Source organism: Neofelis nebulosa, chromosome 2, assembly GCF_028018385.1.
Source record: "Neofelis nebulosa isolate mNeoNeb1 chromosome 2, mNeoNeb1.pri, whole genome shotgun sequence".
NCBI lineage: Eukaryota > Metazoa > Chordata > Mammalia > Carnivora > Felidae > Neofelis > Neofelis nebulosa.
Window position 1 is genome coordinate 188,400,442 of NC_080783.1, and position 25,331 is coordinate 188,425,772.

General features: G+C 53.9%; 3 protein-coding genes and 1 long non-coding RNA gene across 7 annotated transcripts in view; 2 read left to right on the forward strand and 2 right to left on the reverse strand.

Moving 5' to 3' along the window:
• The first annotated feature begins 1,729 nt into the window (after positions 1 to 1,729).
• Positions 1,730 to 4,886, forward strand: LOC131493534 (uncharacterized). The gene is made up of 2 exons (XR_009252728.1): positions 1,730 to 1,804; positions 4,617 to 4,886. It is a non-coding gene; the product is annotated as an uncharacterized LOC131493534 (long non-coding RNA).
• Positions 4,887 to 7,150: 2,264 nt separating this feature from the next.
• On the forward strand, positions 7,151 to 10,749 carry C2H1orf210 (chromosome 2 C1orf210 homolog). Of its 4 annotated transcripts, none has more exons than XM_058717761.1 (4): positions 7,151 to 7,242; positions 8,661 to 8,830; positions 9,619 to 9,736; positions 9,858 to 10,749. In XM_058717761.1, the coding sequence occupies exons 3-4, from the start codon at positions 9,718 to 9,720 to the stop codon at positions 10,175 to 10,177; spliced, it is 339 nt and encodes a 112-aa protein (XP_058573744.1). In that variant the 5' UTR covers positions 7,151 to 7,242; positions 8,661 to 8,830; positions 9,619 to 9,717; the 3' UTR covers positions 10,178 to 10,749. The 4 variants fall into 4 exon arrangements, with proteins under 4 accessions (XP_058573744.1, XP_058573743.1, XP_058573741.1 ...); XM_058717760.1 differs by having other exon boundaries at positions 8,661 to 8,754; XM_058717758.1 differs by having other exon boundaries at positions 7,225 to 7,336.
• A 9,594-nt stretch (positions 10,750 to 20,343) lies between these two features.
• TMEM125 (transmembrane protein 125) lies at positions 20,344 to 21,595 on the reverse strand. Its single transcript, XM_058717768.1, has one exon. It carries the CDS (start codon positions 21,586 to 21,588, stop codon positions 20,929 to 20,931), a length of 660 nt encoding a protein of 219 aa, XP_058573751.1. The 5' UTR covers positions 21,589 to 21,595; the 3' UTR covers positions 20,344 to 20,928.
• The window catches only part of CFAP57 (cilia and flagella associated protein 57), an 81,970-nt gene continuing 78,217 nt past the window's right edge, over positions 21,579 to 25,331 (reverse strand). Inside the window, exons 24-26 of the mRNA XM_058717764.1 lie at positions 23,455 to 23,676; positions 21,982 to 22,131; positions 21,579 to 21,729 (exon numbers count right to left, since the gene is read on the reverse strand). The gene's annotated coding sequence lies outside the window, so the exon portion shown is untranslated. The remainder of the gene's footprint in view (positions 21,730 to 21,981; positions 22,132 to 23,454; positions 23,677 to 25,331) is intronic.

A 25,331-nucleotide genomic window follows, 5' to 3' on the forward strand; every position in this document is an offset into this window, starting at 1 on the left:
TTACAAAGCACGTTTTATGAGAGAAGCTGCCACCAGGGGCCACAGCCACGCATCCCACAGAATCCACAGCCTGGGCGAGTGATGGGGCTGTTTCCCGCTTGTTCGATCTCATTTCGAATATTGTTTGAGGATAAGAGGTAATGACGGCACAAGGCCATTAGCTCGCATGATTCATTGGTGGTGACACAGGGGTGTCAAGGAAACTTCTGAAGGCAGGGCCCCGACTCCCACCCTTTTCTTGACACACTTTCCCCCTGAAGGCCCGTCGGTGCTTTGCCAGCTCCATCCTGAGGAAGGGACGCTGGTACAGCAACATGGGGCAACATGGGGCGACACGCCTCCTTTCAGCCTTAAGTGGCACCTGCCACCAGAGGATTTCCACACGGGACTGCCCCAATACTCCGGGGTGTCTCAGGAGGGCTCCAGCTTTCCTCCCTCCCCCTTTCTTACCAGAGCCCCATGAGAAAGCGGGACTGTGGGAGAGATGATTGCTCCCCCCTACTGCCTGGGGAGGCGGGGCTGGGAGGGGACAGCAAGATGGGGCCACTCTGTACAGCTGGTCTGCCACCTCTCGTCACATGTCATCCCTGGCGGGGGTGTCCCCTGCTGAGTTCTGTCCTCCTGGACCCGGTTATTCCAGGGATAACGGATCACGGGGGGTGGGGGTGGGGGCTGCAGACTGCTACCTCCTTACACTGGGCACGTATGATCTCTAATTATATATCAAATGAGGCAAGATGGGGCTGGCGACTTGGGAAGAAGAAGATGTTGGATTGATGTAGCAACCATCCGAGGTAATTATACTGGAGTTCCAGGGTGGTGTGGTTGGGGCTATAAGAAGCTTGGTAAGGCTCTCCCTCAGGGTTTCGTGGAATACCGTGGCCCTGGACAGGCTTGTCCGCCTTGAGGAAGTGAGGCAACTTTGGAAGGTCCCATCCACCTCCAGTGTTTCCCTGGTCTCAGGTCTGGATCTGGAAAGTTCTGCTGGGATATAGCCTTTGAGCTTACTTGAGTGAAGTGTGACTTCTTGATGATGGCCAGGTCAGAGGATTTGTTCCACCGAGCTTTGCTTTAAGCCCATTCCCCACTTGAGACTTGGGACGACTTCAGGGATGCTCTGAACGCTGGGCCATGTCCAGGACGTCAGCCTCAGGAAAGGTGGAGGTTGAATGGAGGGTGGCCCTAAGGAGGTGCTGACTCCACCTCCAGGGGCTTGCAAGAAGAAGGGGTCCTCTGCCTATTTAAAGGGGCCATCTGTTCACAATAGAACAGGTTCCTGCATACAGAGGGCGAAGGGTTAACACCAATTCTTAACCTGGAAAGGCCCGGTGAGCCCCCCAGGAATTCCAGCTATTCATCCATCTGACAAGTTTTTGTTTTCTTTTCTTTTTTTAAGTCGGCTTCTCAAGGCTGGGCTCAAACCCTGAGATCCAGACGTGAGCTGAGATCAAGAGTCAGACGCTTAGCAGACGGAGCCATCCAGGTGCCCTCTGCCAAGCTTTTATGGAACACCTACTACATGCAGACCTGTAAGCACATTTGTGACTGCGAGCACTTTCCTGCTCTCATCAGCTTCTTGAAGAGGGACCGCAACTACCCCAAGGCGAAGACCCCTGGGTCTGCCCCAGGGAGGGGCTGGGTCAGATGGACAAGGGAGTGGGTTCAGGTGGGGAGCAGGACACCTTATTCTTTGCTTGCTCAGCATCTGTTCCCTGTTCTATCAGCAGCACCTCAGTTTCCTTTGGGAGAGACAATCACATCTTTGAAATGATGGTTGTCTGTCACTACAAATGACCCCTTGATGGTAAGTTGTACTCACAGGAACAGAGGGATCTAGTTGGGGTATAACTGGAAAGGTGCTGGACTTGGAGCCCGAAGACCTGGGTTCGAATCCTGTCTCTTCCATTTACTAATAGAGCTATTAGCATGTTATTATAGACCTCTGCCTAGCAGGTTGAGTTAACATGCTTCAGGGAACAGTGAAACCACCAGTGGTCTGTGTGTCCCCCCCCCCCCCCCCCGCCAAGGATCACTCCACGTTTCACGTCCTAGGGTGTATCTGTATTAAGACCCGCATCCGCTGGGCAGCCCTCACTTCCATGTGCCACATGCTGGCCGCATCCTATTTTTTTCAACCCACTCTCTCTGGCACAGCAGCAATTGCTCCTAAAATCCATCTGTCCTCCCACTTTTCCAGGGCTCCTCACACCTCCCGTGCCTGGTCCTCACTTCCCTCTTTACCCTGCCCGGAGTGCACGGGCCATCATGGCAACCACTCCCTTGCCTACGGCTCGGCTCCCTTGCCCCTCTCTGACTTTATCAGTTTTGCCAGGCAAATCCCCAATCCTGGCCAGACCAATTCTCTGTCCTGAGCCCCAGGATGACGAAATAACACCTTCTCAAACCCCAGAACCAGCACCGCCACCCGCGCTCTTCACTCTGAGCTGATGACATTGCTTCCTGTTTCTCTGGAAAAACAGAAGCCATCAGAAGAAACTCCCTAAGGCTCCCATCATTTCACCAGTACACTTCACTTCGTCACAGAGACTCTCCCTGCTCCTGTCCAACCCCAACCCTCCACCTGTACACTTGACCCCACACCCTTTGATGCCTTAAGGACTCTCACTCCCATTGTCCCTTCTCTCTGTGTCATCAATTTCCTCTCTCTCCTGGATTATTCCTATCAGCATACACATGTGGTCTAAAAGCCCCTAGCCTTAAAAAAAAAAAAAAGTCCTCCCTGGATCCCACACCTTTCTCCAGAATCTGCCCCACTTCTCTGCTCCTTTTATAGCAAGATTCCTTGAAGGAGTTGTCTTGTCTTCATCTGCTCCCACACTCATGCCTCGCTCATACATCACGCATCATGCCCAGCTGGGCATTTGTCCCCACCATGTTGTGAAATTGCTCTTGCCAAGGTGGCCAGTGACTGCCACATGACCAATTTCAAAGTCAGTTCTCGGTCCATAGATAAACTGGCCTATCATCAGCATCTGCCGTAGCCAACCAAGCTCCTGCCCTTGAAATGCTTTCTTCTCCCGTTTCCCAGGACCCCCCCCCCCCCCCGCCCGCCCCCCATGTCTGCCTCCTACCATGCTGGCCACTCCTATTCTCCTTCTTTGCTTCTGCTCCCCTCTTTGACCTCTGTTCCCTGCATGCTCCAAGGCTCAGCCCTTGGCCCTCTTCTCTTTCCACACTTCCCTTTGGGGATCTCATCTGGACGACTGACTTTAAAAATCATCCACATTTTGCTGGTTCTGAAATATGAATGTCCAGACCTTACCTTCCTGCTGAGTTCAGGCTAGTTTGTGGTACCGCCCACCTAGGACACGACCTGGATGTGTCATGGGCGTCTCACAACAAACACGTCCACCACTGAGGTCCTGACCGCCCTCCCAAACCTGCTCCTTCCAGAGTCTCCTCATTTCAGTCGATGACAACTTCATCCTCCTACTATTTGCTCAGGTCAAAACTTTGGAGTGATTCCTCATTCCTTTTTTTTTCCCCCTCAAACCTCACATCCAGTCAGAAAAATCATGTCAACTTCAGAATATGTCTAGAGTCTGAGCATTTCTCATTTCTCATTTCTTTTATTTAAAAAATTATTTTAATGTTTGTGTGTGTGCGTGTGTGTGTGTGTGTGTGAGAGAGAGAGAGAGAGAGAGAATGAATGGGGGAGAGGCAGAGAGAGAAGAGGGAGACACAGAACCCGAAGCAGGCTCCAGGCTCTGAGCTGTCAATACAGAGCAGGAGGCGGGGCTCAAACCCATGAACCGCGAGACCATCACCTGAGCTGAAGTCAGATGCTTAACCGACTGAGCCACCCAGGAGACCCTCCCCGTTTCTACCCGACTACTCTGATGCCACATTGCCTCTCTCCTGGATGATAGAAATAACCTCCCAGCTGGTCTCCCTGCTGCTACCCTGCCCTCCTCTAGTCCCTCCTTCACATAGAGTGAAAGAAGTCAGCCCCTCTCGCCCAGGGAGGGAAGGATGGGGCCCCACGTGAGCTGGCCCCACACGCCCCTCATGCAGCTCCTTCTGTCCCTCCCCACTGACTGCACTCCCTCCAGCTGGCCTCTGTTCTGTTGCTTGAATAAGCCAGCCAGGCTCCCACCTCTTGGGCTTTGTTCTGGCTCTTCTCTCTTTCTGGAACGCTCTTCCCCCAGATATTGGCATGATTGCCATCTCACTCTTAGATCTCAGCTCGAACATTCCCTCTTCAGTGAGTCTCCTCTTTTCCTGACTGTCTACTGTGCAGTAGCAGTCACCTCTACAGATCCTTATCACATGAAGCTATTTTACTTTTTTTGTTTTAATGTTTATTTATTTTTGAGACAGAGAGAGAGAGAGAGAGAGACAGAGTGCGAGCAGGGGAGGGACAGAGAGAGAGGGAGACACAGAATCTGAAACAGGCTCCAGGCTCTGAGCTATTGGCACAGAGCCTGACACCGGGCTTGAACCCACGAACTGTGAGATCATGACCTGAGCTGAAGTCGGACGCTTAACTGACTGAGCCACTCAGGTGCCTCTAAGCTATTTTACTTTTCATAGCACTCACCACTATCTGAATTAATTTATTTCTTTACGTGGGTATTGTCTGTCTTCCCAAACAGAATGAAAGCTGAATGGTGGTGGGAACTTCGTCCTCAGTGCTAGCACTGAGCCTACCACATGGTTGCCAGGGATGCCATGGAAGGTTGTAAAGGTTGTTCACTGCATCAGAGCTCCTGGCTGGGGAGTGGGCGCTGACATCTGCCCTGTTCTCTGCTCTCTATGCACTGGGGGCATCCAGCAAGTTGCCTTCTGCTATTTTGCAATGTGTGCTGTATGGGCTGGTTGTGGCTCTGTGATGGGTGTTCAATAAATATTCATTGAATACATGACGGATGGATGTGCAGACGCTGTCTCCTTCTGTAGGGCTTCACGCAAATTACCTTCTCAGAGCCTTATTTTCATCATCTGTTAAAGGGATAATTAACATCTATCTCATAGTACAGCTATGAGGTTTAAATGAAATAGTTTATTAAAAATCTGGCACAAATGGGATTTGTGGGAATACCCAGAACAGGCAAATCCACAGAGACAGAAAACAGATTAGTGGTTGCTGCAGGCTGGTGGGATGGGAAAATGAGGAGTGACTACTTAATGGGGTGCCGTTCTGGTGTGATGAGAGTGTTTTACAACTAGATAGCTGTGCTTCCGCAACATTCTGAATGTACTAAATGCCACTGAAGTGTGCCCTCAAAATGACTAAAATGGTGAATGCTTTTCATGGGAATTGGGTTATGTTACACGAATACCTCAATTTAAAAAAGAACCAAGGGCGGGGCGCCTGGGTGGCTCAGTCAGTCGAGTGACCGACTCGGCTCAGGCCATGATCTCACAGTTTGTGAGTTTGAGGCCGGAGTTGGGACTCTGTGTTGACAGCTCAGAGCCTGGAGCCTGTTTCAGATTCTGTGTCTCCCTCTCTCTCCGCTCCTCCCCTGCTGGTGCTCTGTCGATCTCTCTCTCTCAAAAATAAATAAACATTAAAATAAATAAATGAAAAAGAACCAGCACTGGGACTGGTCGGTCCCAGGTGGGGACTGGTAGGTGTTCAATGATTATCTTTTGGATCCTAGGATTTCCTGGATTCAAAATCAAAGCAAGAGCCCAAACCTTCCTTGGCCCCTCACTGCCCCATCCGGGGTAATAATCACTTTCCTCTCATTCATTCATTTGAGAAGCATTTATTACTGCCCTTTTAGACATTGGGGATGTGGAGAGGAACAGGACGGACACAGACCGACCCCGTGTTTACTGGTTCCTAGGGAGGTTGGGGGCACGGTGGGTGCTAGGAATAGAGAACAGCTCGGACTGGAGCTGGGTACGGAACAGACAAGGCGGGAGAGTTCGGAAGGGGCCAAGGGCAGTAGGACTTCAACTCCGTGCTAAGATATTCAAGGTCCTGCATGGACTGACCTTCACCTTCCAGGCTCCGTTCTACCATGCTGCACTTGCAAACCCCTGACTGTAGCCCTTGCTCTGGCTGTGCCCTGTGGGTCCCTGTGAATTCTTGTGCCTGCATGGTTTAACTCGTCCTCGTAACACTTTCTCCTTTAAATATTTACTGAGAACTGCCCTGTGCCAGGTGCAGGGAACCCAGAGATGTCAAAACCTGGCTCCACTTTCACTCCACAAAAAGAAGAGGCAGCACAGGGGGTGCTCAGGACAAGAAGGTGGGGCTTGCAGGGGGGAGGCGGTGCTAGTCTGGGAGGACTGGGAGCTCACGGAAGGTGACTCTTGAGCTGGGTTTATTTATTTATTTATTTATTTTTATTTTTAATTTTTATAAGTGTTTATTTTTGAGAGAGAGAGAGACAGAACACGAGCTGGGGAGGGGCAGAGAGAGAAGGAGGCATAGAATCTGAAGCAGGCTCCCAGCTGTCAGCGCAGAGCCCCGACGTGGGGCGGGGGCGCTCGAACCCACAGAACAATGAGATCATGACCTGAGCTGAAGTCCAACAGTTAACCGACTGAGCCACCCAGGCGCCCCATTGAGCTCGGTCTTAAATGACAAGGAGGCACTGGGCCTGGGGAGGAGGAGTAAAAAGGGAGAGGTTCAGAGAGCCTCTCTGAAGAGCCTCTGAAGAGAGGCTCTCTGAACTCCCAGTATCCTCTGATCCAGATGAAGGCTGGACGGCTCCATCCCGGTAAACACTCGCACACAATAACTCCCCAAGGGCACAGATACACTCCCCATTTACCTCCACACCCTTCTATCTGCCCCCCTCTCTCCATCCTCCCCTCAACTCCTGCACAGGCTCACACACATTTTTGCAGGCAACTTTGAGCGTCCTTGGTCCCCGCGGCTTTGCCAGGGAAGAATTCCCACCTCCTCCCCTCCACTTCCGGCCCACAGCCTTCCCAGGCCTGCACATCTTCCTCTTCCAACTCTGGACTTTGTACCCGTCACGGGGAATTCACTAGCTTATCAGGGCCGTCAGTCTGGGCAGTTGCCTGCTGAGGTGTCTGCCCGCCCGTTCTAGGGCCCGCAGGACCCCTCTCTGGATCCGAGCTGCACCAACACCCCTCCCCTCCCCCCACTTTCTGCACCCGGCGCTGGGGGTGCGGGTGGGGCGTGCGCCAGAAGGTTCACTGCAAAAGCTTTGGTTAGTCGGCCTGATTGGAGGCGTTGCCTGCAGCCCAGCCCTCCGCCCTCCCTGCGGATTCAGCCCCGCCTGCCGGCTGCGTCCCCAGGTGAGTCAGGTGGTGGCTTTGGCCCACCCACCTGTTCTGGTTCTGCCCGCCCCAGCCGGAAGCTTCATCCAAGGACTGTGCACAGTTCCTACAGGTGGGGAGCAGAAGGGGAAGACCTTGGGGGGCCTGGGAGGGGGATCCCACAGATTCCTGAGGGCTCCTGGGAGCAGAAAAGGAACCACAAAATCAGAGTGGGGCGTGTGTATCTGTGAGATCAGAGGGTGTGTGTTTGTCGGTGGAAGAGACGTGGGGGTAGGGTGACAGCCCGTGTCCTTGGGAAGAATTCACAGGCACAGAGCAGGCAGGAGAAGGATTAGGGTTAAACCTTACAGACCTCAAAGTGAATGCAATTCACTTCCAGTTAACAAAATCTTATTTTGGGGGGATCCAGTGCCTAGCGTGGGGCCCAGAGTAGGCATCCAATGAGTGAATGAGTGCTTTGGCTCTCCTTTCTTTACAAAAAAACCCAAAAAGTTTATTTATTTATTTTGAGGGTGGGGGAGGAGGAGAGAGAGGGGGAGAGAGAGGGAGAAAGAGAATCCCAAGCAGCCTCTGCACTGTCAACGCGGAGCTTGTTGAGAGATTATGACCTGAACTGAAATCAAGAGTTGGATGTTTAGCCGACGGAGTTACCCAGGCGGCCTTAGCTCTCCTAATACCCGCTTCACTCTCCAGCTTGCCCATACTCACCTCTCACCCAGACTGAGCTGCTGAGCACCAAGCTGTCTGCCAGAGCCCGGGCACATTTTAATCGGCTCGGTCCTTGCCCCCAGGCAGCTGCCCATCCAGTAACTGGCCAATCCTGATGGGTGGTTGACTGGGTAGGCCAGTGAAGGGGTCATCTGAGGGGTCAAGGGACAATCTCATAGGCAGGTGTGGTTTGATTTGGCCTTGGGGGATGGGGAACTCAAAATACCGAGGAGGGGTGTCTGGGAAACAAGAGAGTGGGTGAGGTGGGAGGTGTGTGTGGGTGGAGCATGGTGGGGGGGGGTGGGGACTGTGGAGAAGACAAGATCGGCTGCAGGGCCGTGTGCTAGATTGTGGAGCCTTGAAGAACATGCCGAAGAATCTGCGTATAGCCCCGAGGGCCTGGGGAGCTCTGGAAGGATTTTTAAGCGGGAGAGTGATGGGATCAGATTTGGGCTTTAGGTCCACCACTCTGGGGAGTGGACTAGAGGTGGGGAAAGACGGGATGGGGGGGGGCATTGTAAGAGTGAAGGTACAAGATGAAGGTGGCTTGGACTGGAGCAGTGGCTGGGCGCAGAGGAGGGACAGAGTCATTCCGGAGATACTTAGTTCCAGGAAGAACGGATGGGGCTTGGTGACAGATTGGAGGTGAGGAGGGAGGGTATCATTAAGATATCAGCATTAAAGAATATATGGCAGGTACTCCCCTAAACCAGATGCTTCTCTCCTAGGTGCTTTCCTAGCCTGGATCCTCCTCCCCAGGTACTCCTCTGATTGAGGTGGTCCACCTGCAATAATCTCCGATCCTAGCTGTTCCTCTGACAGGTACTTCCCCAAATACTCCTCAGATTTGGGTGTTGCTCCTCCAGACATTCCTCTGACTCAGCTGCTCCTCCTACAGGTATTCCCATGCCTAGATGGTCTTCTTCCAGATACTCCCTTAATTCAGGTTCTCCTCCCTAGCCCTAGTGGTTCTTACCTAGGTAATTTCCTGATACAGATGATCTGCATTTGGCTACTCGCTGAAACTGCTTCCCTCTGGGCAGAGGTGGATGGACAAGGGATGTGTCTGAAGAGCTGAGGGTCAAGGTGGGGTGGCAGGGGCTCCTGCCTGAGGAGGAGAGGGGCCCCCTGCCTGGGTAGGGACAGGCACTGTCCTCCACGTGTGGTCTCTACTTTTGTTCATTAGTTCTCAGCCATTGCTGTTGTCTGACCCCTGGGAGCCAGAACTGCCTCTGTCCCATCTTCCCAACCTCAGCCTATCAGGCAGTGTAGCAGATTGGGCTCTGGGCCCCGGTGTCAGAGACCTGGGTTCAAGTCCCGGGACTTTTATCCGAGTTGGTTCACCCCTCTGGGCCTCCGAGTCCTCATCTACAGAGAGAGGATAATGTTTATACCCACCTTACAGTGTTCTGTGAGGACATCCCGCCCGGTGCCTGAATCATACGTAGTGCTTAGCAAGTTCCAGCATTGATTTATTTGTTTCAGCTGCTTTCTGAGCTGGACCCTACAGTCTTCCCTTACAAATAGCCAATTTCCAGGTACTCAGCTTCTCTTTTGTGCACAGTCGGTTATGGTTAATTGTCCAGTGCCCAGAGTTGGTGCAGCGCCCTAACATGGCTGTGAGTCTGCCCTGGAATGTGTACCTGTGGCCTCCCACGACACCCGCACGTGGTGTATATGTTCTAGGACTCTGTGCTCCAGGGCTGCCTGGCATCTGGGGGGTCTCCTTGGAGCTACGGCTCTTCTGGCAGAAGCTGAGGCTCACCGGTGTCTCCAGGCCCCTTCATGAGTGAGGCAAACCAAAGTGAGTGAACGGGAAGGGGGCTGGGGAGGGGGTTGGGAGAAGGACCCTGTCCCCACACCTTTCGGTCTCCCCAGGGAACCCATCTGGGGCCCCATGCATAATGCTGTCCCTTTCTCTGCAGCCACTGTGGGGCCCTCAGAGCTCTCCACAGCATCAGCCATCTCCCCTGGGCTGGGCACTGGGGCCCGGGCATGGCCTGTGCTGGTGGGCGTCGTGCTGGGGGCTGTGGTCCTCTCTCTCCTCATCGCGCTTGCTGCCAAGTGCCACCTCTGCCGCAAATACCGTGCCAGCTACCAGCACCGCCCGCTGCCCGGGACCGGGAAGGGTGTCTGTCCGGAGGTGGGTGAAGAAGATGACGATGGCTTCATCGAGGACAATTACATTCAGCCTGGGGCCGGCGGGCTGGGGACAGAGGGCAGCAGGGACCACTTTTCCTTCTGAGCCCCCATCTTTGGTCACCCCCCACCCATACCTGACAGCTGAAGGACAGTGGATACCACAAGGGGACCGTGAGCCTCAGGGACGGAGGTGTCTAGGGCGTAAGGGCTCACCAGGGGTAGAGCAGTCCTCCCTTCCCTGACACTGCTGCTGCTCGGGTGACAAACTTTCTCTTGCTCAATCACCCTCGATGACTCCCTGCTGTACTCAGGACAGCTACCAAGGGCCGGGCTAGGGAAATAAGGCCTCTGTCAGCCTCTTGGTTCCCTTTCTTGCCTTTCCCGACATCACTCCCTACTAAACGAATTATTTGTTTTTCCTTCTCTCCTACTTGGTGTTTCTCCATGCACTTTTTGGTCACACTCTCTCCCCGGCCTATACTGCCCTTCTGTTCTTGCCAATCCTCCATGACTGTGATGAAAGTCCCTGGTCCATCGACTCCCTGTAGCCCGCCTACCTGCCAGCATTTCAAATGAGCCCGATGAGAACATTTTAGCAGGTGCCAAGCAGTGTGCCAACTTTCTTGTTGAAAATTTTCCTTATCAATAAAGTGAGTCATCTAAACGGTTACAGTATATTACACTTTCCACGGGTATTAATAAATCTATTTTCATTTTAAACAAAAGTAAAAAGGAGTCCCTGCTTCTCAGTTTTCCTGAGTTGGAACCTGTGCATAAAAGCATTCCTTCTCATAGCTGGATAGAACTGCTCGGATGTCCCCTCCTCCGGGGGACGCCTTTTGTGAGCCCCTCCGTCTCATAACACCCCGTGAGTTTCTCTACTATTCTCTTGTCATGGTTTATTTTATTTTATTATTTTATTTTATTTTTTATCTTTTTTATTTATTATTCTTTTTGCCACGGTTTATTTTAATCTGTATTGCAATTTGCACCTACCCCTTACCGTGCCCGTCCCCACAGTTAGACAGTGAACTCTCTGAAGACACAGGCTGTGCCTCATTCTGTGTTCTCATTCTTGCGCATGGCAAGAATGCTAAGTAAGTATTGGTCAAGTTTGTTTAATTACTGCAGGCTGAGGAATGAGTAGATGAAAGGTGAGGGAGTGAGGCGACCGTGGAAGACTTTGTCAAGAATTGATGAAGAGGAGGAGGGCCGGGTCATCCTTGCTGTTGGGGAGATTGGGCCAAGGGAGGCAGCTTTGTGTTTTTTTGTTTTCTTTGTGTGTGATTCAACAGTTCCATACATTAGTCAGTGCTCACGTACTGATACTTGTATCCTAATCCCCGTCCCCTCTTTCACACACTCCCCACCCACCTCCCCTCTGGCAACCATCTGTTTGTTCTCCGTAGTTAAAAGTCTGTTTCTGGGTTTCCTTTTTTTCCCCCTTTGTTCATTTTTCTCTTAAATTCCACATATGAGTGAAAGCACATGCTATCTGTCTTTCTGTGACTGACTTATGTCACTTGGCATTATACTCTCTACCTCCATCCATGTCATTGCAGATGGCAATATTTCATTCTTTTTGATGGCTGAGTAATATTCCCTTGTGTGTATATATATACCATCTTCTTATCCATTCATCTATTGATGGACACTTGGGCTGCTTCCATAATTTGGCTACTGTAAATAATGCTGCAATAAACATAGCGATGCACACCTTCTTTCAGATTCTTTGGGTAAACAGTCAGGAGTGGAATTACTGGACCATAGAGTAATTCTATTTTTAACTTTTTGAGGAATCTCCATAGTGGCTGCACCATATCACGTTCCTGCCAACAGTGCACAAGGGTTCCTTTTTCTCCATATCCTTGCCAACACTTGTTTCTTGCGTTTTTTATTTTGTTATTTTATTTTATATTTTTTAATGTTTATTCCTTCTTTGAGAGAGAGAATGAGAGAGAGCACGAGTGGGGGAGAGGCAGAGAGAGAGGGAGACACAGAATCTGAAGCAGGTTCCAGGGTCTGAGCTGTCAGCACAGAGCCCCACACGGGGCTCGAACTCACGGACCGCGAGGTCACGACCTGAGCCAAAGTCGGGCACTTAACTGATTGAGTCACCCAGGGGCCCTGATTTTATTTTTTAATTTTTAAAATTTATTTTGAGAGAGAGAGAGGCAGAGGATCTGAAGCAGGCTCTGCGCTGACAACAGCGAGCCCAATGTGGGGCTCAAACTCACGAACTGTGAGATCATGAGCTGAAGTCGGACACTTAACCAACTGAGCCATCTAGATGTCCCTGTGTTTTTTATTTTAGCCATTCTGACAGGTGTGAGGTGGCATCTCATTGTGGTTTTGATTTGCATTTCCCTGATGATGAGTGGTGTTGAGCATCTTTTCATGTGTCTATTGGCCCTCTGTCGGTCTTCTACGGACGAATGTCTGTTCGTGTCTTGTGCAAAACTAAAGGACACCTGAGTGGGAGGAGAGATTTGCAAATGACATATCTGATACAGGGTTGGCATCCAAAATATATAAAGAACTACAACTCAACACCAAAAAACCAAATAACCCAAGCAAGGGAGGCAGTTTTAAGAAGGGACAAAGTCAAGCTTCTTTCCAGTTGCAAGCAATGGGAGGAGAATTGAAGGGACAGCTGACTCAGGAGGGCAGGAAACAGGTGGCTCTAGCAGCCTGAGGACAGGAATGGTACCTTTTGTGCTCTGTCACTTGTGGGCGTTAATGACACTCCATGCTTGGGACTCCTGAGTTCTCGATGGCAAGTTTCAAATACTCCGGTGACAGAGTCTCATCGGCCCAGTTTGGGTCAAATATCCACCACTGGTCCAACCCACTGTGACCAGCAGCAGGCTTCTATAGTGCAAATGTGATTTGGGGAGGCTGCCTGTTGGTTTCAGGTCATTCCCAGACAAGGGGAAGTCATCAGGAACCAGGCGGACACCCCACACATGCTCACTGAATGCAATGTTAGCCTCTGAGGAAAGAGCCAGCAGAGAAGGAGGGTGAGGGCAGGACTGATACAGGGAGGAGCTTGAGAAAAAGGCAGGAGGTCAAGGGGGGCTGCCGTGGAGGGTCAAGGGATGCCCTCGGCAGTGGTGAAGTTGAAGGGTGGACCAGATCAGCTAGGGCCATCATGCCAAGATAGCTTGCACTTCAACATGAGAGCATCTGAGGCTCATCTGTGGATGTTTTTGGCCAGGGAGTGAGGTAATCATGATAGAAAAGTCATTCTGGATGCTGTGCCAATGGGTTGGAGGGGAGACACCCAGAGAGAGGTGATAAGACCTGCCTAAGCTGAGGCAGGGAACAGAGAGATTCCAGAGACACGAGGGAGGCAGGATTGGTGGGCTTGCTGGCTGCTGGCCGTGGGAAGTAGAAAGGAGGTAACGAGGTTGCCCTGGTTTCTGGGTGGGGGGCTGGGCACCCTGAGGAGGGGCAGGCTTTGCGGGAACAAGGATTCAATGCCTGACGTGCAATTTCCAGGGGGAGAGGTCTGGGGACAGCTGGGTGCACCCGGGAGGACTCTGGTCTGCGGTGTGTGTTTGGGACTAGTTGTCAGTGGGGTCACCAAGAGCCAGGAGTGAAGAAGATCAGGAGCCTGGGTGGAGTTGAGGAGGTTCTGAGGACTAAACAGGGAAACACTGACATCTAAGGGCTTGTCAGCAGCGGAGGACGTGGCAGAGCCTAGAGCCCATGTTCCCAACCCCAGCAGTTGTTCCTGAGTCCAGAGACAGTCTGACTCTTGCAGGTCTGGCAAGTTCCTGTGTCTGGGACAGCAGCATAGGCTGCCCCAGCCCAAGACCTTGAGGAGGACGTTGAGGAGCAGAACTAAGGGGTGGAGGGCGTGTGTTGAACAAGGGAGGAGCTGCTGGAAAGTCAGCTGGGCCTGTTCCCTGCCTTTACACTCCCTCAGTGCCGACCTGAGGGAGTGGGGTGGGGGCGACACTGTCCTGCCTGCAGTTCTGGGCCTGGAAGCAGCTCAGCTGTCCCCGTTGTCATGTATTCTTTGGGACCCGAGTCAGAGCCTCTGAGGGATCCAGGCAAGGGAAGGGCTTGCTTTCCCTGAGCCCAGCACCCAGCCAGGGTCAGCAGGGAGGGCTTCTTCTAGGAACCCACTGTGGGCATCATGCCTGGCTGAGCAGGCCCCTGAGTAGGACCTTGGACCCTGTCCTAAGAGGCCTTCCTAGATTCCTCTGAGGAGTGATTTCCACTGCGCTCTGAGTGCTTGAGCCCAAGCACAAAGAGGGAGCATGATTTGGGCCCACAGGTTCAAAGCTGAGGGATCCTAGACTTTGTGGGATACCTGGGACTCAGCCAGACCTCTCTCTTGTCCTCCCTCCTCTGGCTTCAGGCCCTGGCCCCAGCCTGCCTCTGTTCCTAGCCCTGTACCCTGTCCTGCACCCTCAGCAGCTGCCAGCACCTTCTCTGTCCTGAGAGCCTGACCCAGACAGACCTGACTGTGGAGGACAATTCAGCTTCCCAGCTGTCTTGTCCCACTGCCCCCAAAGCAAGGCCACATCCCTCTTCCTTGTATGGAGGCCAACGATGGGTTCACACAAGCCACAGGCATGAAGTTTAAGAAGCTCAGCAGAGCAGCAAAGTGAGCTGAGAGCAGACTACTTCGATTCAAGTCCCAGCTCTCAGTAACTTGCTGTGTGACCTTGGGCAAATTGCTTACTGTCTCAGGGCTCCAATTTCTTCTCAGTAAAATAGGGATGATAATAGGGCTTACATCATATGGTTGCTATAAGGATTAAATGTTAGTATGTAAAGTAGAACACAGCTACAAACCTATGGGTACCCTCAGGGCTAGCTCCCTACAGCAGGGGGCAGTCTTAATCCTGAAGGAGGAGCTTGCCAAGCCTCCTCCCTCCTCATTCACTCTGGGCTGGGGATTTGAATGTGTCGGTTTCCCAGGACTCAGGTCAGAAGATCTGGTGGGGGCAGCAAAGGCCTTGAATTAGAATCTTGGCTACTGTAGAATATAGTCACAGCAAGAACAAAATCAGCCATAATAGCACCGATGCTCTAGCCCTTCCTTACACGGCTCTGCTGGGCAGGCACCCCCATTTTATAGACAGAGAAGTTGAAGCTCAAACAAGTTAACTGCAACTCGGCTGCTTCACTTCACAACAACGCCGTGATCTCACCCCAAAGTAACGATGAAACAGACCCAGAGAGGGGACCTTTGGTGGTTGGAATTGCTCCCACCCTGCCTGGGCCGACACCCTCTCCCCTGAGTGAATGGGAGCTGAGAATTTTTAGGGCACAAGCTCCCGGTTTGGGAGGGCAGGCCGTGGGGGTGGAAGTGGTACGTTCCATCCTTGGCTGGGCTGTTCTGGTCGCTGGGGCTGACTTCCATGGCCATGTCCAGGGAGCCTCTCAGGTCCCGAGGAACAGTGAAGAAGGCAGCCCCTGTCAGCATGCAGAAAACTGAGTATGAGGGGGCATGTGTTGGTCCCCTGAGGCCCAGAGGAAGCTCCTCCAGAAACCTGAGTGTCCCCAGAAGGCCTGAGGTCTCATGGGAGATGTGACTGGATATGATGTAAAGACCACCCAGACTGGAACAGATCAGAAGTTTCTGGAACATGTTCTCCAATATCCAGGGGTCCAGGTGACACAGCTGAGAATCTGGAATGTGTTGAGCCCAGGAGGAACATGTGGCAAATGCCTCTCTCGACCTCCCCTGCTGCCCAGTGCGGACCTCTGTCTAGGCCCGGATCACTCCACTTCCTCTCTCATTCTCCATAGCAGCTCTTTAAAATGGCCTCTGCATCACAGAGAAAATAGCTGTTGGTCAGGGCCTCCCTCAGCTTCCTGCTACAGACCCCACAAACTTACCTGTGTCCACGTTCTTCCTTCTCTCCTGTCAAAGTGTCACCGTAAGCCCAACGGCACCATCTTGTGCCCTGGAGGCACCCTCCCTGCCTCTCCGTTCAGGGACTTTAAGAACAGCCTCTTCTCTGCCTTGTGTCTTAAACCTGTCTTTCTATCAACATTCTGTCAACCCTTCGCACCTCTCCCATCTTAAAAAGCTCCTGAGTCACGAAGACATGTTGGTCCCACCCTCTGAACGTCCATCGAATTTGTTGTGTTTCACTCTGTCCCAACAGCCATCCCTTTTGCCCCCGTCATTGTGCATCTGCCGATGGCATTCGTCAACCAATTCCCCTGCCTCTGTTTTTACCTCTTCCAGTTAATTCTCTGTGCTGCAGGGGGAATGACTGTCCTAAAACCCAATTTGACCTCTGCCTCAAATCCTTCCCTGGCTTCCTCTTGACCTTAAATGGTGCCACCTGTACAGAGCCTCTGAAAGAGTGGCCCAGGGCTCCTCCCTGGCTGCCCCTCCTGCCTCCTGCCAGCGAATGCTCCAGTTCTAGCCACACAAACCCTTTGTGTTTCCTTGCAGGAGCCAAGTTCTCTCCTCTCTGGACCCTTCTTCTGCTCTTTCTTCTTTCTGGCACTCTTTCTTCTCAACCTCTCTAGCTTGGCCAGCTGCTTCTCATCCCTCAGGGGCCAGCAGCAATGGCACTTCTGGGCCTGATTGGACATTGCTTCTGATTCTTTTTCTCCTAAGGCCCGTTCCTGGCTCTACGCTGCAGCCAGCTGGCCCCAAATCCTGTTCTGGCCAAAGTACTTCCCTAATTAAAAGCTTTCCATGTTTCTCATTGTCCTGAGGACAAAGTCCAAACTCCTCAGCTGGGCTGACGAGGCCATTCCACAGATAGGAGTGAAGGAGGAGCGATTTGGGGGGAGCAAGGTGAAGGCCTCCCACCACATGACCCTCGTTTTCTCCTGACAGGGGAGGTCACACCATCTGCAGGGGGTGACGCTGAGGTGCGAGGGGCGTGGAGAGAACTTGGGGGGCCCGCTGTGAAAGCAGGAGCTGACCAGGGAAATGCAGCGTAACTGATGAGCAGAATCGCAGACCAGTCGAGACGAGTGATGAGGAATTCGTGGTGACACCGGGCGGCCTGGCCTAATACCTGGTCACTGGGAGGCAGTAGGTGTGGCAAAAGCAGCTGGGTGAACTTCAAAGGAGCGGGGCGCTAAGGGGTTGGGGACTCTGTGAAGGTGTGGGTGAAATGTTGGGCGATGGGATTTTAACCAGAAGGGAGATGAAGACAGGAGGGGACAGCTTTAGAGAGAGAGAGAGAGCAGAGGGGCCAGTAGATGGCTAGTTGCAATGTAGACCAAGAGAGGATTCAGTGAGATGCTTTGAGCAAACAAGCTTGAGGTTGGAGGTTGTGGGAAGTCTGCTTTAGAGATCCTGGAAGCAGTAGCATTTCTGCCCTGCCTGGGCCTGGACCTCGCTCTCACCCAGACCCATGTTATAGCTGGGTGTGTGGGTGCTGACTTCCACTGCCCTTTGGAACGGCCCTCTGGGGCCACGGGCCATATTCTTCATCTGGCATCTTTCCCAGGAAAGCTCAACAAAGGCCCTGCCTGCAGTAGCTGCTGATCTAGACATTTGTGTGATGTAACCCGTCCCTTCCCCCTTCTCTAGGCGTCTGTGTTTCTGTTTTCCTTTAGGTGTTTTGTTTTTTGTTCTTTAAGGTTTTTTTTTAAAGCGCTCTTTTTATTTTATTTTATTTTATTTTATTTTATTTTAATTTTATTTTTTTTAAGTAATCTCTATGCCCAGCATGGGGCTCAAACTCACAACCCCGAGATCAAGAGTTGCATGCTCCACCAACTGAGCCAGCCAGGTGCTCCTTCCTTTAGTTTTCTAAAGCAAATATGTTGAAAGAGTAACCCTGTCTTAGCTGAAAAGAAATCGCATTTCACCCCATATTATAGGATGGAGAGGCAGTGTGGGGTTCTCTGGTGGCCCTGTAGCTGGTGATAATGATAGATTCCTCTTGGGAACCCTGGAAGGGTGAGAATTTGTGGGGAGGCAGAAAGATTCAGGGCCAACAGTGGGGACAGTGGCCTAAGTTTCCTACCCATTCCTATTCTAGGTGGGTCTTTCCCTGATCCTTGCATACACATTGCCTTCCAACCAAGCTGAGTCCTTCATCCATGCAGCAAAGCACTTGCTATGTGTCAGGCCCACCTTGGGAACAATGGGTGTGCAGATGGGCAAGACCCAAATCCCCCCAGGAGGAGCCAACCACCTGATTAAGGAGACAGGCACACAGAGAAAGAATTGCAGACTGGTGTCTACAATCGCAAGGAAACAGACAACTCATTAGTTTAGGAGGAGAGGGTTGGGAAGAGGCCTGGAGAACCGGGTCTTGAAGGGTATGGAGGAAAGGAGAAGAGAGCACACAAAGGCCGGGAGAAGTGAGAATATGCGGAGGTCACAACAGTTCCGTGAGGCTGGCTCATGGGGTGCTTGGAGGTGTGAGGGAGGCCGAATCATGTCGGGGATCCTGCACAGTAGCCTGCGTGTGGTGGGGGCACGGGGAAGGACTTTGTTTTAGGACAGTGCTGGGTTGCAACTTGGAGCTTCCTGGGTGTAACCTGAAGCTGGCCCTGGTACATGGAGGTCAGACAGAGGCCGAAGACAGAGACAGGCCACTCCAGAGTGGTGACTGGCAGGTGTAACAGGCAAGGAAACTCCCTTAGAGGCTTGTCTTGAGTGGCCACAAGTCGAGTAGACCACTGCACCTGCCTCTCATATCTTAAAAGTTTATATAGAGGCCTTAACTGGGTTCCATCTCATGTACAGTCCAGATAGTCTCAATGCTGTATCATTGTCTCAAGGCTCTATCCTTGGGGCAGCTTCTCGGAGCCAGAAAGGCAAGTGGGACAGACATTCCAAGGACAGGGGAAGGGGTGAGGAGCCTCCCATCACCTGGGTCCGGCTCATGGGTGAACAGGTGGTCATGTCCTTCCACCCCACCCCTCTGCCCGCCAATACCTCCCTAACAGTCACTGTGGCTCAGGTGTACGTGTTGGGCTTGGGAGAGAGGTGAACTGAAGAAGAAAAGAGGGGCACCTGGGTGGCTCAGCCAGTTAAACGTCTGACTTCAGCTCAGGTCATGATCTCATGGTTTGTGAGTTCGAGCCCTGCATCAGGCTCTCTGCTGGCAGCACAGATCTTTGGATCCTCTTGTCTCCCTCTCTCTCTGCTCACACTCTCTCTCAGGAATAAACCAACATTAAAAAAAAAAAAAAAAAAAAGCAAAAGTAAGGACCCCAGGCAGGAGGCTGCACAAATGAGGCAGAGATGGAGAGGGCGCTGGGGGGTGAGTGTGGAGGGTTGAGCACCGCACACACATCTGTGGGGAAGTCCACAGGTGATGTTCACTGGACACAGGATAAGGAGGGAGGCAGGGTGCCATCTGGGACCACAACCGAGCTTTCTAACCCAGGTGCTGGGTGAAGGGTGCCCTCCCGCCCCCTCTGGGTGGGACAAGGAGCTGGTTCAGGATGAGGAGGGGAATCCGATGTTGAATATGTGGGGTCTGAGATGCCACGGGTCCTGGGGAGAGGTTCCACTGTCCTCCTGGACGTGCCCTCTTCTTCTCACTCACCTTGCTCCCTCCTTGGCTGGCAACACCCTTCCCTCATCCATCTGCTCTGAGTTTTCTCCAGGAGGCCCCCTAGGTCTTGACTCCTGAAAGCAATTTCCTCCTGTTGGAGAACCTGTATCTCCACACTTGGGGCCCCCTGGAGGCCTGTCTGGTTTCCCAGCCCATCTTGGTGCCCTGGCGGGGCTGCATGGCATCTGACCTCGAGAAGCAGGGAGTGATGAAACTAACCGTAGCTCCTGTCCTGGTGGAAGGTGCTGGGTGCCACATAGGCCGTTCTGCACCGTAGATGGGAGATCCTGGGGCTGACCCCAAGCTGGCAGTGACTCTTACCGCCCAGGGGGGGTTTCAAACAACCCTCCCATACCTGGGTGGGGTCAGGAGGGCCCAGTGGAAGGCCAGCAGGTGCAGCTACTACATAGGCCAGGACAATCCGATTCCAGAGGTGGGGTAGGGAGTGGCAACCTCCAGAGAAACTAGCTGATAAAACCCCGGCACTTAAGACTTCATCTTGAACCAGCACAGGAGCAAATGTGAAGGACTCAGGCCACGCTCCTCCCCACCCCCCTTCCCTCACCCCCTCTCCCCTCCAGCTTCCTCATACCTGTGAGGAGAAATCACAGGCCTGATAGGGGACACGTCAGGGTACCTTTTGTCAGCTTGAGGTAGGCAGTGTGCACCGTAGAAGCGGTGGTTGTCGGGGAGGGGAAAGCCGAGGGGGAGGGGAGGGTTTCTAGGTGAGATGGTGAGGTACCGACAGCGACAGTGACAGTGACAACGGCCACCAGTTTTATTGCACACCTGCCACGTGCCCAGTCCTTCCGTATACGATGTGGTCCTCACAATCGATTACCACGACCACGACCGTGACTCTGGACCCTGAGGCTCAGAGAGGTTAAGTCACTTGCCCAAGGCCCCCCAGCGGGTGGGGGATTCCAGTCCAGTCCTGTCACATTGTGGAGCCCGCGTTCTTTGCACTTTGTCACCGGGTACTCTCCTCAGTGAAGTCGCCGGTATGGTCTCCGGGGTAGGACAGTCGCTCCCGGAAATCTCCGATAGGTGTTCCAAGGCAGGGTTGGATTTGAGGGGGGCTGGGAACAGGGGCCAAGAATCTTCAGGGGCCCCAGGTCGAGACGGGTAGACTCTGACAGTTCCACGGCCACAAGCCCCCAGTTCCACCTTCCTGTGGCATGGATGTGTGCGTACACGCGTCACGCAATCCCACGGAGGGCCGGACGGTCCTGGGGACACCTACGCACTCACGTGCGCGTGCAAGCACACACTCACACCCACTCCCACCCTGGCACGGCGCCGTGGACGCTGAGGCAGGTCGCGGGGCAGGGGCACTCGGGCTCGGTCAGATGAGGCTGGCGATGCTGGACGTGGTCTCATGACGCCGCCCGGCAGAAAACCGTCCGGAGATGCTGAAGATGCTGCCGTCGCCACCGTGGCGGGCGTGGGTGGAGGGGGTGGCCGCACGGAGAGGCGGACAGTGTCCACTGACGCCCACCTGATAGAGCAGCAAGCCCAGCAGCAAGAGCGCACCCGAGGCGGCCAGGCCGATGCCCACAGACAGCATGGCGGCCAGTGGCCGGGCCGGGGCCGGGGCGGCGGCCAGCCCGGCCAGAGTCAGGCCGGTGACCAGCACCACCAGGCCGCTGAGCAGCACGACCAGGGCGTCCACCCCGCCGCCGCTCCGCAGCAGGGCCACGTGGTGGGGCTGGCGGAGGCAGTTCATGTCCTGCACGGCGGAGCTCATCAGCTGCTTGACCAGGACCAGCAGGGCCAGCAGGCACAGCACGGTGCCCGTCGCCAGCCGCCACTCGCCCGAGCGGCTGCTGGTGGAGGACAGCAGCGCCACGCCACCCGCCCCGCAGCCCGCCACGAGCGCCACGGCCACGGCGAAGCAGAGCGCCGAGCGCCGGGGCTGCTGGGACCACCACAGCTCTACCTGCTCTGCCAGAGCGTCCGGGGGCGGCCCCCCGCCCGGCGGGGCTTGAGCCTCTCCTTCCGGCATAGAGGGGGCGGGGCAGAGGACAGAGGTCAGTATCAGGGGTCAGAGGGTGCGGGTCATGGCCTAGAGCCCCCCCCCACCAGCTCGGCAGCTAGAGGCCCAGAGTCCTGTTCCTCTCCCAGTCCAGGGTATGGCCACCATCACCTGCGGGGGGGGGGGAGGGGGGGGAATCGCACTTGTCACCTCCCCAGCCCGCTCAGCCTTTATGGTCTCTCCTGGGAGCCTTGGGGATGATCCCAGGGAATCCACCCCAGTGTCCCCCGACGGCCTCCCCCCGCCGCCTCCCCCCGCCCCCCCCCACTGCCACTTGGGAATGCTTCTCCAATGACCCCAGGTACTTCCCCCACGTAGCACACCTCCCACCCCTCCAGGGAAGCCCCTGGCCCGGCCCCTGACCTCTCCGGGCTCTCTCAGTTGCCTGTCCCATCCCGGCTGGCGAAGGAGCTGGTGCCACAGTGGATGATGGGACCAAGAGCAGAGATAAAGCCTCATTCAGGATCCGACTCACATGGCCTCAGCTGTCACCACTGGCTCCTGGGGGGAGGGCTGTGGGGAGGGAGGGGGCTAATGACTTAACTCTTCTGGAACCAGCAGCCTGACCCTGAATCTTCTCTCTTGGGGCTGCGGCTACTTCTCTTGTGGGTCAGGATCTAACCCCTAGATCTCTCCTTCCCCAACATCTCATCTGATTTCCATCCACAGCCGCTGGTGCCCTAATCGCTTTCTCCCTCAAACCTGGATCTCCTTCCTGAGCTCCAGACCCCGAAGCCAATTGTCACCTGGATGTTCCATAGTCACCTCTGATGCAACGGGTCGCATCCCAGGCTCTTAGCCCAGACCTCCTCCCCCTCTCATGTTCCTTACTTCCTTGTGGAGTGTAATCCCAGGGAGGCCACCTGCAAACCTCTCTCCATCCAGTCCCTGTTTCCATCCCCATGGCTCCTGCCTCATCACCCTCTTCCACACCCGTCTTCCTGCCTCCCACTCTTCTCCGTTCTCCCCATCACCAATCCCCCATGACATCCTCCTCCACGATTTCTCTAAAGTGGCGCAAAGGGAGAAGGAGGGTTCTGTGCTGGAACCCCAGCCGCTGTTCTTACCACCCATGGGACTTGGGCAAGGGACTTGACGGTGCTCACTCTTTTAACATGTCCTCTAGAGACCAGTCAGCATGACTCAAACTGGGTGAAATAAAGCAGCTGTGGTCTCTGCCCTCAAGGAGCCCGAGTTTACAGCAGGTGTGTGTATGTGATAAATGCTGGATGTGGGTTAGTCAGAAGAGGGGCTCAGGGGAAGGTCAGAGAAGCCCTGGATGACTTCACCTCTTAGAGCCTCAGTCTCCTTATCTGAGAAGTGAGGACAGTAACATTTTCTTGAAGGATGGGGGCGAGTCAGTTGACACGGCCATTTCAAATTTCCAGTGGGAATTCTTGGGCCCGCACAGATGCCCAAAGCGTGCTTTTTGAATAAGAGAACACAATGTTCTCCTCTTTAATTTAGGAGAGGACTCCTGCTTCATATAGGATGCAGGTCCTGGATCGGTCCCGGAATATGATTAATGTGGCTGTGCATGGGTTACACCTCTGATGAGGTTACTGGTCCTTCGCAGCCCCACTCCAGGGGCTGCCTAGCACTTGAGGTGGGAGGAGCAGGTGCAGATGCCCCCAGGGGAGGTGGGGGAGGGGCCGTGGGAGGGGACCTGGAGTCAGTCCCGGCATTCCTCAGGGCTGTGACTTCACGGGGTCGGAAAGTGCTGGCACAGGTGTGCTGGGACAGTGGGGCCAGGCCGAGGGTGGGGTGGAGGTTGTCAGGAAGCGCCAGTGGGAGAGAGTGGGGGCGGTGGGGGTCAGGGGACCATGGGGCACTCACAAGAAACCTGGAAGTGCTGGATCCGACCAGAGCAGGCTGGGCCAGGCAGGTGGGGCGCTCCAGCTTCGTTTCCGGGGAGGCGCTTCACCTGCCTAACCTGCGTCCAGGTGAGCCTCTCGGGTGTGTGTGTGTGGGGGGAGGGGGATCAACAGGTGTTTTCAAGGCAGGGCTTGAGCCGATTGGCTGACGTGGCAAAGCTCCTTCGGCTGGGCTGAGGCATTCCTGGGAAGGGAGGGGCTTCTGTCAACTGCTGTTAGGGCTCGAACACAATTCCCAGATCTGGGTATTTGGAGGAATGTTGTCTATCTGCCCCAGAGCCTGGACCCTGACCCATCCCCTGGCTCCAAGCCCAACTTAACTTTCATTCCAGCCTAAACCTAACCCCGACCCCAGCTGCAGTTTCAAACCCTAACTAGAATTCCTAGCTCCGGCTGCAACCCCTACCCCACATCTCAGCCCCAACCCCCAGCCCCATTTCCAAATCCAATTCCAGTCCCAACTCCAGATCCCGACCCCAAATCTGGCTTGAAACCTCGTTCCAGTTCCTCACCCCAACCCCAGCTCCAAATTCTGGAATTAGGTCCTAGACCACAACCTTGACTCTTGTCCCTCAATTCAGCCCCCAAGTCCCAGCCCCTAACTAAAATCCTGCCTCACCCCCAAATTCCAACACCAGCTGGTCCCCAAACGCAGTCCCAGTACACTCATCCCTGGATTGGAGTCCCTACAAGCCCCTTGCTCAGTCTCCTTAAAGCCCCAAGTGTGTGACTGCAGTAGGCTTGCCTCCTGGATGTGGTTCCTGCTGGAGGAGGTGGGATGGGAGCCCCCCCTGAGGAGGAGGAGGGAGAGGAAGAAGAGGAGAGGAGGAGGAAGAGGGGGAGGAAGGGAGGAGAAGGAGGAGGGGGAGGAGGAGGAGGAGGGGTAAAGGCTTTTCAGGAGTACACCAGAGCTCCCCTGCTTAAAACTCTTGCAGAATCAACACTTCAGGATATATGCCACACTCCTTTGCAGGGCTCACACAGCCCCTGCCATCTACAACCAGACCAGTCATTTGCCACTGGCCCCCTGCCATCCAGCCAGATTGCATGTCACGTCATTCAGTTCTGCATGCTCGGTCCACTGTTTTGCCCTTCTGGTTGGGTTTTGAACTCAGAGTTCCCCTGCATGGGGTACGTCCTGCCACCCAGGCTCCGTGTGGCCAACTCGAATTCTTTAACTGTGATGTCACCTCCTCCAGGAAGCCCTCTCGGACTTTGAGGCCGGTTTAGGTTTCTCTGGTGCACCCATCACCCTGTGCTTCCCCCACAGCTGCTCTTGGTGCATGTGCTGTAATTGCCCCTATTTACTTACTGGTCACCCCCCCACATCCCCCCACACACGGTGGCCTTAGTGTCCGTTTTGCTAACCATCATGACCTTAGAAGCCAGCATTTTGCCTGGCACGTGGGAGGTAACCAATAAATATTTGCTGGAGAAATGAATGTGTGAGGTGATAGATGCAGGGAGTGTGTAAGACAATGCTGGAAGGGCAAGTTTGGCGGGTTGCACAGGGACATAGACGCCATGGCAAGGCTCTGGACTCACTTGCGGTGCCCCTGGAGGATTCCGAAATATACCAGAGACGTGGCCAGGGCTCTGCTTCTAATAGGGAATCCAGCACCACCCACTGCACATGCTTTGGGTGGGGAAAGGGTGCCTGCTCGGAGGTGGTTGTAGACTGTCCCCTGTCTCCTGGGTGGAGCCCCTTGTAACACCCCTTATTCTCTCTCCTTCTGATATGGATGGAATAGACAAGAAAAACAAAATCAAAGTCTTCTTCCCATTCTTTGCCCGCAAAATAATTCTTTTTTTTTTCAACGTTTTTTGTTTTGTTTTTTT